The 18321-nt window shown below is 43.3% G+C and overlaps 1 protein-coding gene across 1 annotated transcript in view; it reads left to right on the top strand.

The window, feature by feature from the left end:
* Positions 1–6: 6 nt before the first annotated feature.
* Positions 7–18321, top strand: part of LOC124619212 (cytochrome c oxidase assembly protein COX20, mitochondrial) — a 44450-nt gene continuing 26135 nt past the window's right edge. The window contains exon 1 of the mRNA XM_047145432.1: positions 7–157. Coding sequence (XP_047001388.1) covers positions 128–157 — 30 coding nt within the window. The 5' untranslated portion in view covers positions 7–127. The remainder of the gene's footprint in view (positions 158–18321) is intronic.

Genomic DNA, 18321 nt, shown 5'->3' with positions numbered 1-18321 from the left:
CTGCTTGCGAAGTGAACAAAAGACAAACGACGTGCGATGTTTGTTTATAACAATATGAGGAGCAGGTGATAGTGAACAATTGCAGGTAGAAATATGGAATAACTGTCGGCAGAAAAATTACAAAGCCATGTCAGATCCAGAAGATGAGTTTAAACAGGTAAAAACCAGCAAATATAATCAACCGTGGTACTATTCGCAAAAATGTCAAATTACGTTATTTAGTTCGTCGTAATTTCCTAAAGCCGAAAGCGCGTACCCATCGTAACGAAAAGTAGCACAGAGTTTTGTTAGACCAAATAACGAACACTGCCCGTCCCAAAGACAAATTCAATTCAGTTCAATGTTTATTTCTTTACTGCATTAAGCAAGATTGTTGTTCCTTGGATTTTAACGTATACTTATCATGTGGTAGTGCTTGCTGTTGAAATGAAATGAGTGTGAGGTCTGAATTCTCACTTAGCTCTCCTTTGTAAGGCATTTATCCAAAAGCCTCACAAGACACTGCTTCATATAACTAGGAGTCCATTGTCCAATTGCTTCAAAGCTGAACATGTTCCATTTCATCTGGTAGCCAAGAAGTATTTAAATGAAGCTCAGAGATGACAGACCCATATTGAAGTTTGGAATTTACGTTGTTCACTATATCGTGTAAAATATAATACAATTGGTAGCTATACCTGGATGTTTTTCACTGAGAAGTGGGATAGCTCATTTACTGAATTACGTCTGTACAGATTTTCTGCAAACCTCTGTGAAGTGCGTGGCACAGAATGATTCACATTTTTTTCTCATTCCATTTGCACATGGAGTGCAGGAAGAGTGGTTTCTTAAATGTGCCTGTGCATGCATTAATTATTCTCATCTTGTCTTCACTGTCCTTACAGGTGTAATATATAGTGGACTAGTATATCTTAGGTTCCTCACATAATTTTTATTTTTGAAGCTTTATAAGTGGGTAAACTTTCAGAGGATGATTGATGGCTGTCTGCAAGCATCTCCCATTTCAGATTAATTAGCATTTCTGCAATGATTTCCTGTGAGTCAAACATAACTGTAACCACTTGTGCTTTCATTTTTTCTACCTGTTTAATATAACCTGCTATTCTATTGTGGTGCAACTGAAAAATATTCTTCAGTCGGTTGCAATCTCCTTTGTTGACTGATTTCACTTTCCCAGTATCTTATCAATGAGTGTGGTATTCAGCAGAAGGACTCAATCATAAATTAAATGCCCACCCTCTATAGTGAGTCTTGGCCAGATTATCTCACATGCAGCTTCAATTTCTATTTCAGTGGATATGAGTTGCTTCTCTGTTGCGACAAATACACCACCTGCATTTCCCATTAGCTTAACTTTTTGATATGTACTTAGGTTTATCCCAAAAATCTCATTGCTATCAGTTTGGATTTTAGCCAATTTTCAGAGGCTAGCATTATGTGATGTCTGTTGCTTTTCAAGAGCGCTTTGGCAGTTGATCACCACAATTTTCATAGTCTCATCTGTGGGAAGTAGTATGTCTTTTGGTCTTACACTGATTACGCAGATACCTGTTTAGACCCAACAATGTAAATAGTTACGTAGTTACTCTGTTTATGCCAGGGTGGCTGCTGGCTCCTCTCCTCCCTCTCCATCCCCCCTTCCCAGGCAGGGGCTGAGAGATGGTTCACACCAAATACCACTAGCTATAATTTGACATGGATCCCAAATGGTGTTATTGCTTGTAAATTATTTGTGAATAATATTTCCATATGTGGGTGCTCACACAGATTGAATGCTCGGCACTGTGCATAAACAAAGAACCTATGAGCTTGTCACACCATGAGGAGCTGCAGCCAGATGAGACAGCAGCAGCTCACAAGTGTGGTGCAAACACTGGTTATGGGATTGTGTAGGTATCTGGAACCAAGCTGATCTCCTCATGATAGCATCTGTAATGATCAAACAAAGTTCTTGCTCAATCATGTATGTGGTACATATAACCCAGCTGGAACCGCACAAAAGCTCAAAAACTGAACCGCACATATTCTGCTTGCTTCGAGGGACCCATGTCTAAGACCTTTCATGATATTAAATGCTTCAAGGGACCTCAATTTTAAGTGCTTTCAGTCCAATAACAATATTAATTTACAAACAAACATGAAGCCCACTGTTTTACTCCCAGATTGGTGTCCCACATCAATCCAGCTGTATTGAATAAATATCAGACATTGTGAAACTCCATGCAAATTAACTTTTTTGCTGAGAACTTTATCCTAGTGTGTACATTCCATCCCTCCAACCACTGTTACATGGTTCAGGAAGGAGCAAAATGTAGCAAAATTGTCCCCACATCCACAAATAAGGATTTCTGAAATGGCTTCCTTATTGTGGACATAATGGTGTTGAAGATTAGAGCTCAGTGATGGTGACATCTTAGATGCTTTATTCAGGGACGCTGTTCTGATACTCAAACTAATATGATTGTGAGATCAGAGTTTCTCCTGGTGTATACAATGTTCAAATAACATGGTATGATCGATCTCCCCTAACTTGGTACTTGAAATGTTCCTAAGTAGCAAAGATTATTCAAATATGTTGACATGTCATGCAAATCCATGTTGGCAGAGCTACCCTAGAATGCCTCCAAGTAGTGTCATGAGTATTACCGAGGCTGATAAATACATCTACGAGGTGTTACTTGTGTATAACTGCCTCTGGCTCTTCCACCTATCATACCATGACATTTACTCCACCCTTAGTATAAGAATATCTCCTAAACCCACACTGGAAGCAATTAAGCAAGAACATAGAAAAGATGATAGTTCACTATCTCCATTGAGATTCTCATGCACAGCTTGACTCAGGGTATTACCCTGTTTCCCAGATTCAGTTTAAGGGGACTGGTGCATGAATACCAGGGGAAATCTTGAAAAAATTGTGTTTTCTAAACAGTGTTAACTTGAAGAATAAGATTTGTAAGCCCATATGATGCTTACCATTTTTTAAGACATCTTTGAGGAACATTTTTATGTATGAACCACAGCTTTAGCTCTCACACTTCTTATTAATTGTATTTTTTTTGTTGAAAGTGAAATAAACAACACTAATTATTTATGTACATCGTAGGTACACATTACTCAAAATATAAAAAAAAGTAGAGGGTTTATTTTGTTCTGTAAGTTCTTTACAATATTATCTTTTAAGCAGACTATGGAAAAGATAGTGCTGTCATAAATTGTTGTACAAAAAATTTTAAGTAAGATTATCAAAAGTTTTGGAAGTGAATTCAGGGTTTTTCTTCAAAAATGCATTTTATTTTCGAAGTTAAGTCACAAGCATAGTCTACTTTTTAGTTATGTATATTTTAAGACAGTATACAAAATTTTACCTCTCTATCTTTAATAGTTTTTAGCCAAAGTGTACCAGAACATGAAACAATTTAACTTTCGGTAAATTCAAGTTAAAGTTGAAACTTGCTTTTTCTATTAAACATGCATGGCACTAATGCATCCCAGGTCCATATTCATCTTTTTTCCTGTGTTGTTCATCCTCGCTACTCTTGTTCACACTTCTTTTTCTTATTCTTGCTGCTTTGGTGGCTACCAGCACTGAATTTTTTTGCTTTGAAGAGTCTTGTATGGCCAATGGCTATTAGAGCTCTATGTATATTTAGTCCACCAGGTGCTCCCATCAGTTCCATAACATTAAGCCTTGGCACTTCAGCATCATTGAAACATAGAACAGCATCTAGCAACCTATTTTCAAAGTATTTAATCACACTGGAAAGGTTTTTGGTATCTGTTCCCATGTACAGTCGTTGAAACTTTCATTTGGATTTTGAGTCCTACCATTTAAACATTTGTCTAATAATCCTGTGACACTAAGATCCCTATATATAGGTTTTATAACTTCCATTTTAGCAAATGGCAAAGAATGTTTAGGATTGTAGGTCCAACCTTGGGTGATAGCCCTCTGGTAGCCACACCATGAATCACTCAATGCCAGTTGGGCAGAGTGCATGACATGGGTTGTCATCTGTAGAGGATTTATGAAAGAAGGTAGCCCATACTGCCTTTTCATTCCCTCAACGTCATTTTTATTTTGTCTTACAGCTTGTCCATAATAACACTGCAACCTGTCTATTTCTTTGTCTGTAAGCTGACCATGTCCACTAATGTACTTACCATTAGCTAATTTCTTTCCCTTTAAATTCCTCTTCAAATTCTTCAGTCTTGTACCTAACCTTTTCTGGACATGTCCAACACATTGCAGTTTTTTCAATTTTTGTGTCAGCATAAGGTTTGGATTCACAAACTTTTTGGTACCCTATTGAGTCTCCTTCTTCTAGTTAAGATGTATACATCATACCATATTTCTCCACTGACCTTTGAAATATCTTCACAACACCTCCATATTCCATCCCTCCACTACAACCACTAAAATTAATCAAACATTTATGATTTTCAGTTCCACTAGTGCAGTCATGACAGTACTTGGTAATACATTTCACATCAATGACTTTACCATTGTCCAAGGAGGTAGCTGTCACTACACCATTAAGCGAACTACGGCCTCTTCATTGCCAGAATGCATCCAGGTTGCAGACATACATGTATTGCTGTCATTCATGTCTACACTTTCCTGAACAGCATTTTTCATGCTATTATTTGCTACTTCTTCTAAAGTCTGTATAATAATTTAATGGTACCTGCAAAACTGTGTAGGGGGAGTTAAGTCCTTAAGAGTAGAGAAAATTTGTGCACTTATATACCCTTTGCCTGTACAGATCATAGCATAAGCTAGTTTAATATTTGTGTTATACACTCTCTGTTTAGTTATGCCACAAGTATAACCATAGTCGCTTAAATTACAAACAATTCTTAATTTTGATGCACAACCTCTTCTAACACATATCTACTCAACTACCCTCACACCACTATTCCACTATTGCCACATTCCTTACTCTGCAAAGCTTTATTTATTAGTTCAGATAGAGCAGAGAGTTCAACAATAATACAATCTTAATCAATCGTTGGCATCTCTGTGTCGTCGTAACTGCCGCCTGCTTCACGTCTGCTGTGCAGCGAGCTACCTTAATTTAAGTATTAACTGTATTTTTCTTACTTGTCACTTCTTCTTCCGTGTGTATTTGCTTTTAGGAAGCTTTAATTGTCGGTTGCTATTAATAGTGTTCCATAGATTTCGTGTTTGTTTTGAATAAGTCAGAGAGAGTCCCTTTAGTCAGCCATAGTGCCAGTAGAGTCAGTGTCGTCGTAACTGCCGTCTGCTTCACGTCTGCTGTCCAGCGAGCTACCTTAATTTAAGTATTAACTGTATTTTTCTTACTTGTCACTTCTTCTTCCATGTGTATATGCTTTTAGGAAGCTTTAATTGTCGAGTGCTATTAATAGTTCCATAGATTTCGTGTTTGTTTTGAATACAGTCACAGAGAGTCCCTTTAGTCAGTCATAGTGCCAGTAGTGCTAGTGTTTGTTTGCAATACAGTCCAGAGACAGGTAGTGCTATTTTCATTGTTTTCTACAAGAAGTCCTAGCAACCACAGTTTAGTGAATAAACAGCCGCCTTTAGTGAATTAACAGTCTAGTTAAAGGTTGATTAACTCTCTTCAGTAAATTGATTCCTTAGGATGGATAGGATGTGTGACTGCTGTGTACGGACGCAGGAGGAGCTGGCCCCTGTTCGCGAACAGCTGAGCGTGTTGATGGCCGCGGTCAGCCGTCTTCAGGCTGCTGCCTCGGAGTGTAGCGGCAGTGGGGAGTCTGGTGCGTCGCAAGGTACACCCTAGGTGTTACATGCTTCACCCACTGTCCCTGCTGTCGAGACATCTTTGCGTGTACTGGGCGCGGTTGGGCCACCCTCTCCCCAAGGGGAGTGGCAGGTTCAGCGGCGCACGAGGCGGAGGGTCAATGTGGAGGCTGGCCGTGTGGCATCGCCCTCTCTGCCTGTGAGTGGACATGTGGCTGCTCCTTCAGCAAGGTCCGAGCAGGCACATGGGGGGAGGGGTTTATTAGTTATTGGGAGCTCCAACGTTAGGCGGGTGATGGAGCCCCTTAGGGAAATAGCGGGAAGGTCGGGGAAGAAGGCCAGTGTTCACTCTGTCTGCTTGCCGAGGGGTCTCATCCGAGATGTGGAGGAGGCCCTACCAGCGGCGATAGAGAGCACTGGGTGCACCCGACTGCAAATTGTTGCTCATGTCAGCACCAATGACTTCTGCCGTCTGGGTTCAGAGGTCATCCTCAGTTCGTACAGGCGGTTGGCAGAATTGGTGAAGGCGGAAAGCCTCGCTCGTGGGGTGAAATCAGAGCTAACTATTTGTAGTATAGTTCCCAGAACTGATCGCGGTCCTCTGGTTTGGAGCCGAGTGGAGGGCTTAAACCAGAGGCTCAGACGATTCTGCGGAGATCTGGGGTGCAAATTTCTCGACCTCCGCTATCGGGTGGAGAAATGTAGGGTCCCCCTGAATAGGTCAGGCGTGCACTACACGCCGGAAGCGGCTACAAGGGTAGCGGAGTACGTGTGGAGTGCACATGGGGGTTTTTTAGGTTAGAGAATCCCCTCCCTAGGCCCGACAAGACGCCTCCTGAGACGCAGCATGGTAGGAATAGGCAAAATGCAACAGGGAATAACAATATTAATGTGCTAATAGTAAACTGCAGGAGCATCTACAGAAAGGTCCCAGAACTGCTCTCATTAATAAACGGTCACAACGCTCATATAGTACTAGGGACAGAAAGTTGGCTGGAACCAGACGTAAATAGTAATGAAATCCTAAACTCAGATTGGAATGTATACCGCAGAGACAGGCTGGACAGTGAAGGGGGAGGCGTATTTATAGCGATAAGAAGTGCAATAGTATCGAAGGAAATTGACGGAGATCCGAAATGTGAAATGATTTGGGTGAAGGTCACGGTTAAAGCAGGCTCAGACATGGTAATTGGATGTCTCTATAGGCCCCCTGGCTCAGCAGCTGTTGTGGCTGAGCACCTGAAGGATAATTTGGAAAATATTTCGAGTAGATTTCCCCACCATGTTATAGTTCTGGGTGGAGATTTTAATTTGCCGGATATAGACTGGGAGACTCAGACGTTCATAACGGGTGGCAGGGACAAAGAATCCAGTGAAATTTTTTTAAGTGCTTTATCTGAAAACTACCTTGAGCAGTTAAACAGAGAACCGACTCGTGGCGATAACATATTAGACCTTCTGGTGACAAACAGACCCAAACTATTTAAAAAAGTTAATGCAGAACAGGGAATCAGCGATCATAAAGCGGTTACGGCATCGATGATTTCAGCCGTAAATAGGAATATTAAAAAGGGTAGGAAGATTTTTCTGTTTAGAAAAAGTGACAAAAAGCAGATTTCAGAGTACCTGTTGGCTCAACACAAAAGTTTTGTCTCAAGTACAGATAGTGTTGAGGATCAGTGGACAAAGTTCAAAACCGTCGTACATAATGCGTTAGATGAGTATGTGCCAAGCAAGATCGTAAGAGATGGAAAAGAGCCACCGTGGTACAACAACCGAGTTAGAAAACTGCTGCGGAAGCAAAGGGAACTTCACAGCAAACATAAACATAGCCAAAGCCTTGCAGACAAACAAAAATTACGCGAAGCGAAATGTAGTGTGAGGAGGGCTATGCGAGAGGCGTTTAATGAATTCGAAAGTAAAGTTCTATGTACTGACTTGGCAGAAAATCCTAAGAAATTTTTGTCTTATGTCAAAGCGGTAGGTGGATCAAAACAAAATGTCCAGACACTCTGTGACCAAAATGGTACTGAAACAGAGGATGACAGACTAAAGGCCGAAATACTAAATGTCTTTTTCCAAAGCTGTTTCACAGAGGAAGACTGCACTGTTGTTCCTTCTCTAGATTGTCGCACAGATGACAAAATGGTAGATATCGAAATAGACGACAGAGGGATAGAGAAACAATTAAAATCGCTCAAAAGAGGAAAGGCCTCTGGACCTGATGGGATACCAGTTCAATTTTACACAGAGTACGCGAAGGAACTTGCCCCCCTTCTTGCAGAGGTGTACCGTAGGTCTCTAGAAGAGCGTAGCGTTCCAAAGGATTGGAAAAGGGCACAGGTCATCCCCGTTTTCAAGAAGGGACGTCTAGCAGATGTGCAGAACTATAGACCTATATCTCTAACGTCGATCAGTTGTAGAATTTTGGAACCCGTATTGTGTTAGAGTATAATGACTTTTCTGGAGACTAGAAATCTACTCTGTAGGAATCAGCATGGGTTTCGAAAAAGACGGTCATGTGAAACCCAGCTCGCGCTATTCGTCCATGAGACTCAGAGGGCCATAGACAAGGGTTCACAGGTAGATGCCGTGTTTCTTGACTTCCGCAAGGCGTTCGATACAGTTCCCCACAGTCGTTTAATGAACAAAGTAAGAGCATATGGACTATCAGACCAATTGTGTGATTGGATTGAGGAGTTCCTAGATAACAGGACGCAGCATGTCATTCTCAATGGAGAGAAGTCTCCCGAAGTAAGAGTGATTTCAGGTGTGCCGCAGGGGAGTGTCATAGGACCGTTGCTATTCACAATATACATAAATGACCTTGTGGATGACATTGGAAGTTCACTGAGGCTTTTTGCAGATGATGCTGTGGTGTATCGAGAGGTTGTAACAATGGAAAATTGTACTGAAATGCAGGAGGATCTGCAGCGAATTGACACATGGTGCAGCGAATGGCAATTGAATCTCAATGTAGACAAGTGTAATGTGCTGCGAATACACAGAAAGATAGATCCTTTATCATTTAGCTACAAAATAGCAGGTCAGCAACTGGAAGCAGTTAATACCATAAATTATCTGGGAGTGATTTAAAATGGAATGATCATATAATGTTGATCGTCGGTAAAGCAGATGCCAGACTGAGATTCATTGGAAGAATCCTAAGGAAATGCAATCCGAAAACAAAGGAAGTAGGTTACAGTACTCTTGTTCGCCCCCTGCTTGAATACTGCTCAGCAGTGTGGGATCCGTACCAGATAGGGTTGATAGAAGATATAGAGAAGATCCAACGGAGAGCAGCGCGCTTCGTTACAGGATCATTTAGTAATCGCGAAAGTGTTACGGAGATGGTAGATAAACTCCAGTGGAAGACTCTGGAGGAGAGACGCTCAGTAGCTCGGTACGGGCTTTTGTCAAAGTTTCGAGAACATACCTTCACCGAAGAGTCAAGCAGTATATTGCTCCCTCCTACGTATATCTCGCGAAGAGACCATGAGGATAAAATCAGAGAGATTAGAGCCCACACAGAGGCATACCGACAATCCTTCTTTCCACGAACAATACGAGACTGGAATAAAAGGGAGAACCGATAGAGGTACTCAAGGTACCCTCCGCCACACACCGTCAGGTGGCTTGCGGAGTATGGATGTAGATGTAGATGTAGATATATTATCAACATTAATACTCTCAAGTACATTGTCCAAATATTTCAGTTTTAGCTTCAAAGCACTTGGAGCAGTTGAAGCGGATTCAAGTGTTGTATCATGTTGTTTTTCAGCATCAGCAGTTAATCCGTCTGGTGAACTGATTTCTATAAAATTTACTTTATGTAGCACTGAACTTCTTAATTCTTCCCATTGCCTTCAAGTGCAAGAAACTCACGCACACAATTTCTCCACTGAAAACAAAATATTAGCACAGAAACAACAGCAAACAATGACTAAACGAAAGATAAGCAACTGTAAAGCTTTCACAGGTTATTTTAATAGCGCTGACTTTGTGCCAGGGGGACTTCGTGGTGCGTGCAGCCACTTTTAAATTCCTCTAATTTTGGTACTTTCTGTGGTCCATTTTCTTGGAAGTAAACTTTTTCTGATTCAGAAAACTAAAGAGAAATTTTTAAGACAAAAATTAAAAAATCGATTTTTTTACAGTTATTCACGTACAAGTCCCCTTAACAGAGCAATGATAATTTGTTTTGGTGTCACTTTGAAGTGCCACAACGTAGTGTATTGGATTTCACCGTGACCATTTGCTGTATTACAACATGCAGGTACTGGTAGACTCAGCTCTCAGATGGAAAAATGGGTGAAGTAAAGCTCTTCGTTACGAGAACAAAAAACCTAACAAACCCTCTGAGCTCTGTGCTGCTGGAAGATTGGATCCTTGCTTGCTGAGCAACAATTTTGAAAACTTTCTTTTGGGCATTTGTTTGAATCAGTGACTTGCATTGCCCTGTCACCAGTAGCTGGGGAGCTAAAAGTAGATGTAGACAGAAGGCTGCCTTACTTGAAAAATCGTAATACAACTGATATATGGCAGGTGGCTGCTAATGACAGATGTTGAGATTGGAGTTTTATTATTATTAATTATTGTTATTAATACTTTGTCCGGTGCTCATGATGTGGTTGGCTAAGCCAAGACCCCTATTCTTTGAGACACAGTCCATTTCATAGTGCATAGTCACTGACTTAACATTTTTTCATCACAGCATATGGCATTCGTGAGTGACTTTAATCTGTAGTACCTTCCACTCGTCAACTTAAGACTGGGCGTCCACAACTCCACTACCAGTAGAGTGTCTCGTATTTTTCAAGTTTGATTTTTTTTCTGTGTACTGCTCATCAGTTGGGTTAAGCTGCACAAAAAAATTTCTTGTGTGTAATTTGGGATTAGTAGGAAAAGAGAAAAGAGTGCCTTTAGTCCCTCCATAAAAAAGAAAGAAAAATGCATAGAAATTGTATTTCTTTTTTATCTAAAATATGTTGTTCATATGTAGCTAATTGGCCAAACTTTACTAATTTCCACATGATTATCAATATTGTTTTATTAACTTTAATAATAAAATCTGTAAATAAGTAGGAAAGTTTATGTAGAATGTAAATACTTGAGAATTAAAGGAGACCGCACACTGAAAGCAGAAGTTCTGAGTTGCCAATAGGCATACACAAAAGAAAGAAAACTTGCTAGCTTTTGGAGTCATCCATTGATGAGCTAGAGTAAAAAACTGGAAAAACACACACACACACACACACACACACACACACACACACACACACACAAACACACACACACACACCCCCTTACATGGTGCTGGCTAGACTGACAGTGCCATTGTTATTTGTTGGCAGGTGGATTGGTTGTGGCGGAGGGGGTGAGTGGAAGGATAGGGAGGCAGGGGTTCTCCCCCATTTTCAGTCCGTCCGATTTGATCTCCCCTCTGTTGAAGGCACTCCAGCCCATGGAGGACTCGTGATTCTTCTCCATGATAGTCTCAATTATCACCCAATCCACTTAAACACTTCCTTCCAAGCTGTCGCTGTCCGTCTTTCCCTTTCTGGATATACCTTTTCTCTTTGTACTGTATACATTCCATCGTCCACACCAATGGCACGAGCTGATCTCCTTCATCTTCTTGGTCAGCTTCCACCCCCCTATTTGCTGGTTGGGGACTTCAATGCCCACCACCCGCTTTGGGGATCTCCACATCCTTGTCCACGTGGCTCGCTATTGCTAGACGTCTTCCACCAAGCGGATCTAGTTTGCCTTTTTTTTGTCTGCCTCCACGACAAATTTCTCTCACTTGGACCTTTTGGTCGGTACTGTTCCGCTAGCTCGGCGCTTCGAATGGTTCGCCCTTGATGATACACACTTGAGTGATCACTTTTCATGTGTCCTTAGACTGCAGCCTCAACTGCCCTATATGCGCCCGCGACGCTGGAAGTTTGCCCAAGCCGATTGGACACTTTTTTCGTCTCTAGCGACATTCGATGACCGTCGCTTTCCTAGCGTCGACGATGAGGTCACACATATTACAGACATTATTCTTACAGCTGCGGAACATTCAATACCACGCACCTCAGCATTGCCTCGACGCCCCCCAGTTCCTTGGTGGAATGAGGCATGCCGTGACGCAATACGTGAGCGGCGACATGCTCTTTGCGTTTTCCGCCACCATCCTACTTTGGCCAACTGTATCCCCTATAAGCAGTTCCGTGCGCGATGCCGTCGCGTCATCCGTGATAGTAAGAAGGCAAGCTGGAAATTCTTTATTAGCTCATTTAACACCTTCACTCCCTCCTCGGAAGTTTGGAGTCAGATTCGATGGTTATCAGGCACGCCTAGTTTCTCCCCGGTCTCTGGGCTCACTGTCGCGCGTGATACGTTAGTGGACCCCGTCGCAATTTCTAACTCCTTGGGTAACACTTTGCTGAAATTTCGCGTTCTTCAAATTACCCGCCAGCGTTTCTCCCGAAGAAACGTGCAGCGGAAGTGCAACCTCTTGCTTTCTTCTCTCAAAATCACGAAAGCTATAATACTGTTTTCTCCATTCGGGAACTCCAACATGCACTCTATTCTTCTCGCTCCTCCGCCCCAGGACCGGATGGTATCCACATCCAAATGTTGCTGCATTTATCAACCCATAGTCTGCGTTACCTCCTTCACATTTATAATCGAATTTGGACCGACAGTACTTTTCCCAGACGATGGCGGGAAGCTATCGTCGTTCCCGTTCTGAAATCTGGAAAGGACAAACATCTCCCCTCTAGCTATCGCCCCATTTCTCTCACGAGTAGTGTATGTAAGGTTTTGGAGTGTATGGTGAATTGCCGTTTAGCTTGGTGGCTGGAGTCCCGCAGTCTTTTAACACCAGCCCAATGCGGTTTCTGAAAGCATCGTTCTGCAGTTGACCATCTTGTTTCTCTCTCCACTTATATCATGAACAATTTTCTCCGGAAACGCCAAATAGGAGCAATATTTTTTGATCTGGAGAGAGCATACGATACCTGTTGGAGGACAAGCATCCTCCGCACACTGTTCTCTTGGGGCTTTCGAGGTCGGCTGCCCATTTTTCTTCACGAATTTATGGCAGAGTGCACATTTCGAGTGCGGGTGAACACTACTCTCTCCCGTACTTTCTCCCAAGAAAACGGGGTACCCCAGGGCTCCGTGCTAAGTGTTGTACTGTTTGCTATTGCCATAAATCCAATTATGGATTGTCTCCTTCCTGATGTCTCGGGCTCCCTCTTTGTGGACGATTTTGCGATCTACTACAGCTCTCAATGGACCAGCCTTCTTGAACGACGTCTTCAAGGATGTCTCGATCGCCTCTACTCTTGGAGCACCGAAACCGGCTTCCGTTTTTCTCCCAGTAAGACCATTTGTGTTAATTTTTGGTGACGTAAGGAGTTTCTTCCACCTTCCTTACATCTAGGACCTGTCAACCTTCTGTTTTCGGACGTCGCTAAATTCTTGGGTCTTATGTTTGACAGAAAACTGTGCTGGTCCTCTCACGTTTCCTATCTTTCGGCTCACTGTCTGCGATCGCTCAACGCCCTCCGTGTCCTGAATGGTACCTCCTGGGGAGCGGACCGAGTGGTCCTTCTCCGGCTCTATCGCGCCTTAGTGCGCTCGAAATTGGACTATGGAAGCATAGTTTACTCGTATGCTCGGCCGTCTATTCTTCGTCGTCTCGACTCTATCCACCACCGTGGATTACGTTTAGTGTCTGGAGCTTTTTACACCAGCCCTGTGGAAAGCCTTTATGCTGAGACTGCTGAACCTCTGCTGTCCAATCAGCGAGCAGTCCTTCTGAGTCGTTATGCTAGCCATCTGTCTTCCATGCCTGCTAATCCAGCCCATGACGTTTTTTTTTGACCCCTCCTTTGATGTAGGGTATGCAGGCCGCCCCTCCTCCCTACTACCACCGGGAGTCCGCTTCCATCAACTGCTCCATTCTCTTTCCTTCTGCTTTCCTAAAATCTTCTTGACAACTTGGGGTACAGCACCGCGTTGGCTCCGTCCCTGGATCTGCCTGCTCCGTGACCTTTGTCGATTTCCCAAGGATGGTACCCCTTCACTTGTTTATCGTCGTGCATTTGCTGCTCTACATGCACAAATGAAGGAAGCCACATTTATTTACACTGATGGCTCGAAAACATCGTTAGGTGTAGGGAGTGCCTATATTGTTGGCGACACCCCAAATCAATTTCGGCTTCCCGACCAGTGTTCGGTTTATACTGCGGAGCTTTACGCGGCTACAGTATGTTATCTGCTCAGATTCTCTCAGCTCTCTCGTCAGTCTCCAAGCTCTTTACCCTGTGCACCCTCTGGTCCACCGGATTCAGGACTGTCTGCACTTGCTCCACCTGGGGGGCGTCTCGGTGGCGTTCCTCTGGCTCCCGGGACACATTGGTATCTGTGGAAACGAGGCGGCCAATATTGCGGCCAAGGCTGCAGTCTCTCTTCTTTGGCCAGCTATTCAATCGATTCCCTTCGCCGATCTATGGAGCGTTTTATGTCGTTGTGTTGTTCTTTTATGGCACGCACGTTGGTCGACACTTCCCCATAATAAATTGCGGGACGTGAAAGCTCTTCCTTGTGCTTGGACCTCTTCCTCCCGAACGCGTCATCGGGAGGAGGTAATTTTAACTAGACTCCGGATAGGGCACTGTCTTTTTAGCCATCGACATCTTTTAAGCGGCGATCCTCCCCCACTCTGTCCCCACTGCTCTCAGCTGTAGACAGTAAGACACCTTTTAATTGAGTGCCCCTATTTTACTCTGTTACACGCCCGTCTACAGCTGTCGCCTGATATATCGTCAATTTTAGCAGATGACACGCGCTCGGCCGATCGCATTCTCGAGTTCATTAGTGCCAGTGAAATGACGTCAGTCATTTGAAGCTTTTTTTGGGGGACAACCAACCCCTTTCAGCAGTGGATTTTTAAGCCTTCCTTCTGCTTTTAGTTTCTCCAATTTTTTGAGTTTCGTTCCCATTGCTGCTGGTTTCGATTTTCAGTTTTTACTGTTTCCTAAGTCACAGACCGGGCGCTAATGACCGTAGCAGTTTTATGCCCTAAAACAAAAAAAAAAAAAAATAAAGGAGGCAGGGAGAGGTATTGGGTATGGGTGGCTGTCAGCTCGGAGGGAGGTGGCTAGTTTGCTGGCTAGGAATGCCAGAGAGATGGGTGGCAGGTGCATGGGCTGGCACGATTGTAGTGGCCGATGGGAAGTGGCACATGCCGAAGGCACTGTAGGGATATGAATTGGCAGAGGGTGACAGGACAAAGGAGGGGAAACTGTTGGGCGGATGGTGTGGAGTCAGTGGGTTATGTGAGATTGAGGCCAGGACAACTATGGGAGTGGAGGATGTGTTGTAACAACAACTCCCGTCTGCGTAGTTCAGAGAATCAGATGGTGGTGGAAAGAATCCAAATGGCTCAGATTGTGAAGCAGCCATTGAAGCTGAGCATGTTCTCCTCAACTGCATGTTGTGCAACCATGTGGTCAAATGTGTACTTAACAGCACTTTGGCAGTGGCCATTCATCCTGCTGGACAGCTAGTTGGTAGTTGTACCAGCACAAAATGCTGTGGAGTGTTTGCAGCATTGTTGCTATATGACATGAATGCTTTCGCAGATTCCCTGGCTTCTGACAGGGCAGGGTAAGCCTGTGATAGGATGACAGGTCTTGAACCATAATCTGCTACAAGGATATGATACATGTGGCAAGGGGTTAGGGGTGGGAGTGATTAGGCTGTTTTGTAGATTGGGTAGGTGACAACACACTACTTTAGGAGGGATGGGCAGGATTGGAGATAATCAAAGAAAGGATATGGTTCAGTTGTCCCAGTTCTGTGTGATATTTGGTGATGGGGGCACTCCTTTGTAGCCAGTTCTTGGGAGCGTTGGGAGAACTGGGGTTTTGTGAAGATGTGGCATGGGAAATCTGTTTCTGGAGTTGGCTTGGGGAGTATTGCCTGCCTGTGAAGGCCTTTGTGAGGTGTACTGGTCAAGGAAGTTTTCTTCACTGCAAATACATTGTGATTAGGCTGTATAGGAGGGATGTTTTGGTGTGGAAGGGATGGCAGCTATTGAAATGCAAGTACTTTTGGTGGTTAGTAGGTATAATGTGGACAGAGATGTGGATGGAACCATTGGAGAGATGGAGGTCAATGCCAAGTAAGGTTGTGTGTTGGGTTGAGGAGCACCAAACGGAGCGGATGGGAGAAAAAGTGTTGCGGTTGTGAAGAACAAAGCTGTCAGAAACACATCAGTAGCTGCATCACAAACTGAGCCTCGTGGGTCCTTCACTCCACCACCAGCTTCTCTAAACTGTGCTGATGGGAGTCATCCTACAACTCTCATAATTGTCCTGTCCTCAATCTCAGGTAACCCAACCCACCATCCCCACATGCTCTACCCAACAGTTTCCCCTTCCTCCGTCTTGACGCCCCCTCCCAGTTCATGTTGCCATGTCGTCTTCAGTGTGTACCATTTCCCACCTGCCATTGCAGTCATGCCAGCCCAAATACCTGTCACCCATCCCTCCCTCCCTCCCGCATTCCTAGCTGGTAAACTGACTGTCTCCCTCTGAGCCATTAGGGATCCACTCCAGTCCCTCTCTCTAGCTCCCACGTCCCTCTCCCTCTGCCTATGCCACCTCACAGTACCCCCACCACAACCAGGCCACCTGCCAAAAAATAGCATTGGCACTGTTAGTCTAGCTGGCGCCTCATGTAGGGGCATAGGTGTGTGTGTGTGTGTGTGTGTGTGTGTGTGTATGTGATATTTTGTGCCTATTGTTGTTGTTGTGGTCTTCAGTCCTGAGACTGGTTTGATGCAGCTCTCCATGCTACTCTATCCTGTGCAAGCTTCTTCATCTCCCAGTACGTACTGCAGCCTACATCCTTCTGAATCTGCTTAGTGTATTCATCTCTTGGTCTCCCTCTACGATTTTTACCCGGCATGCTGCCCTCCAATACTAAATTGATGATCCCTTGATGCCTCAGAATGTGTCCTACCAACTGATCCCTTCTTCTAGTCAAGTTGTACCACAGACTCCTCTTCTCCCCTGTCCTATTCAGTACCTTCTCATTAGTTATGTGATCTACCCATCTAATCTTCGGCATTCTTCTGTAGCACCACATTTCAAAAGCTTCTATTCTCTTCTTGTCCAAACTGTTTATCGTCCATGTTTCACTTCCATACATGGCTACACTCCATACGAATACTTTCAGAAATGTCTTCCTGACACTTAAATCTGTACTCGATGTTAACAAATTTCTCTTCTTGAGAAACACTTTCCTTGCCATTGCCAGTCTACATTTTATATCCTCCCTACTCCGACCATCATCAGTTATTTTGCTCCCCAAATAGCAAAACTCCTTTACTACTTTAAGTATCTCAATTCGTAATCTAATTCCCTTAATATCACCAGACTTAATTTGACTACATTCCATTATCCTCGTTTTGCTTTTGTTGATGCTCATCTTATATCCTCCCTTCAAGACACTGTCCATTCTGTTCAACTGCTCTTCCAAGTCCTTTGCTGTCTCTGACAGAATTACAATGTCATCGGCGAACCTCAAAGTTTTTTTTTCTTCTCCATGGATTTTAATACCTACTCTGAATTTTTCTTTTGTTTCCTTTACTGCTTGCTCAATGTACAGATTGAATAACATCGGGGAGAGGCTACAACCCTGTCTCACTCCCTTCCCAACCACTGCTTCCATTTCATATCCCTCGACTCTTATAACTGCCATCTGGTTGCTGTACAAATTGTAAATAGCCATTTGCTCCCTGTATTTTACCCCTGCCACCTTCAGAATTTGAAAGAGAGTGTTCCAGTCAACATTGTCAAAAACTTTCTCCAAGTCTACAAATGCTAGAAACATAGGTTTGCCTTTTCTTAGTCTAGCTTCTATGATAAGTCGTAGGGTCAGTATTGCCTCACATGTACCTATATTTCTACGGAATCCAAACTGATCTTCCCCAAGGTCAACTTCTACCAGTTTTTCCATTCGTCTGTAAAGAATTCGCGTTAGTAGTTTGCAGCCGTGACTTATTAAACTGATAGTTCGGTAATTTTCACATCTGTCAACGCTTGCTTTCTTTGGGATTGGAATTATTATATTCTTCTTGAAGTCTGAGGGTATTTCGCCTGTCTCATACATTTTGCTCACCAGATGGTAGAGTTTTGTTAGGACTGGCTCTCCCATTACAAGGAAGGCAACCGTGAAGAAGTGGGTAATGGAAGAAATACTTCACTGGATTAACAAAACAAGAAAAATCAAAAACCTCCAGGAAAAGACAGGAATACAGCAGTATAAGTTACTTATGAATGAAATAAATAGAAAATGTAGGGAAGCAAACACAAAATGGCTCAGGAGAAATGTAAAGAAATCAAAAAGAAGTGATCATCAGAGGACTGGTTCAGCATATAGAAAAGTCAAAAGAATCTTTGCTAAAATTAAGAGCAAAAGATGTCAACATTAGGAGTGCAAGAGGAATTCCACTGTTAAATGCAAAGGAGATAGCGGACAGGTGGAAAGAGTACACTGGAGGTAAC

Source organism: Schistocerca americana, chromosome 6, assembly GCF_021461395.2.
Source record: "Schistocerca americana isolate TAMUIC-IGC-003095 chromosome 6, iqSchAmer2.1, whole genome shotgun sequence".
Taxonomy (NCBI): Eukaryota; Metazoa; Arthropoda; class Insecta; order Orthoptera; family Acrididae; genus Schistocerca; species Schistocerca americana.
Note: the sequence above shows the minus strand (reverse complement) of the source record. Positions and strands in the feature narration are given on the sequence as shown.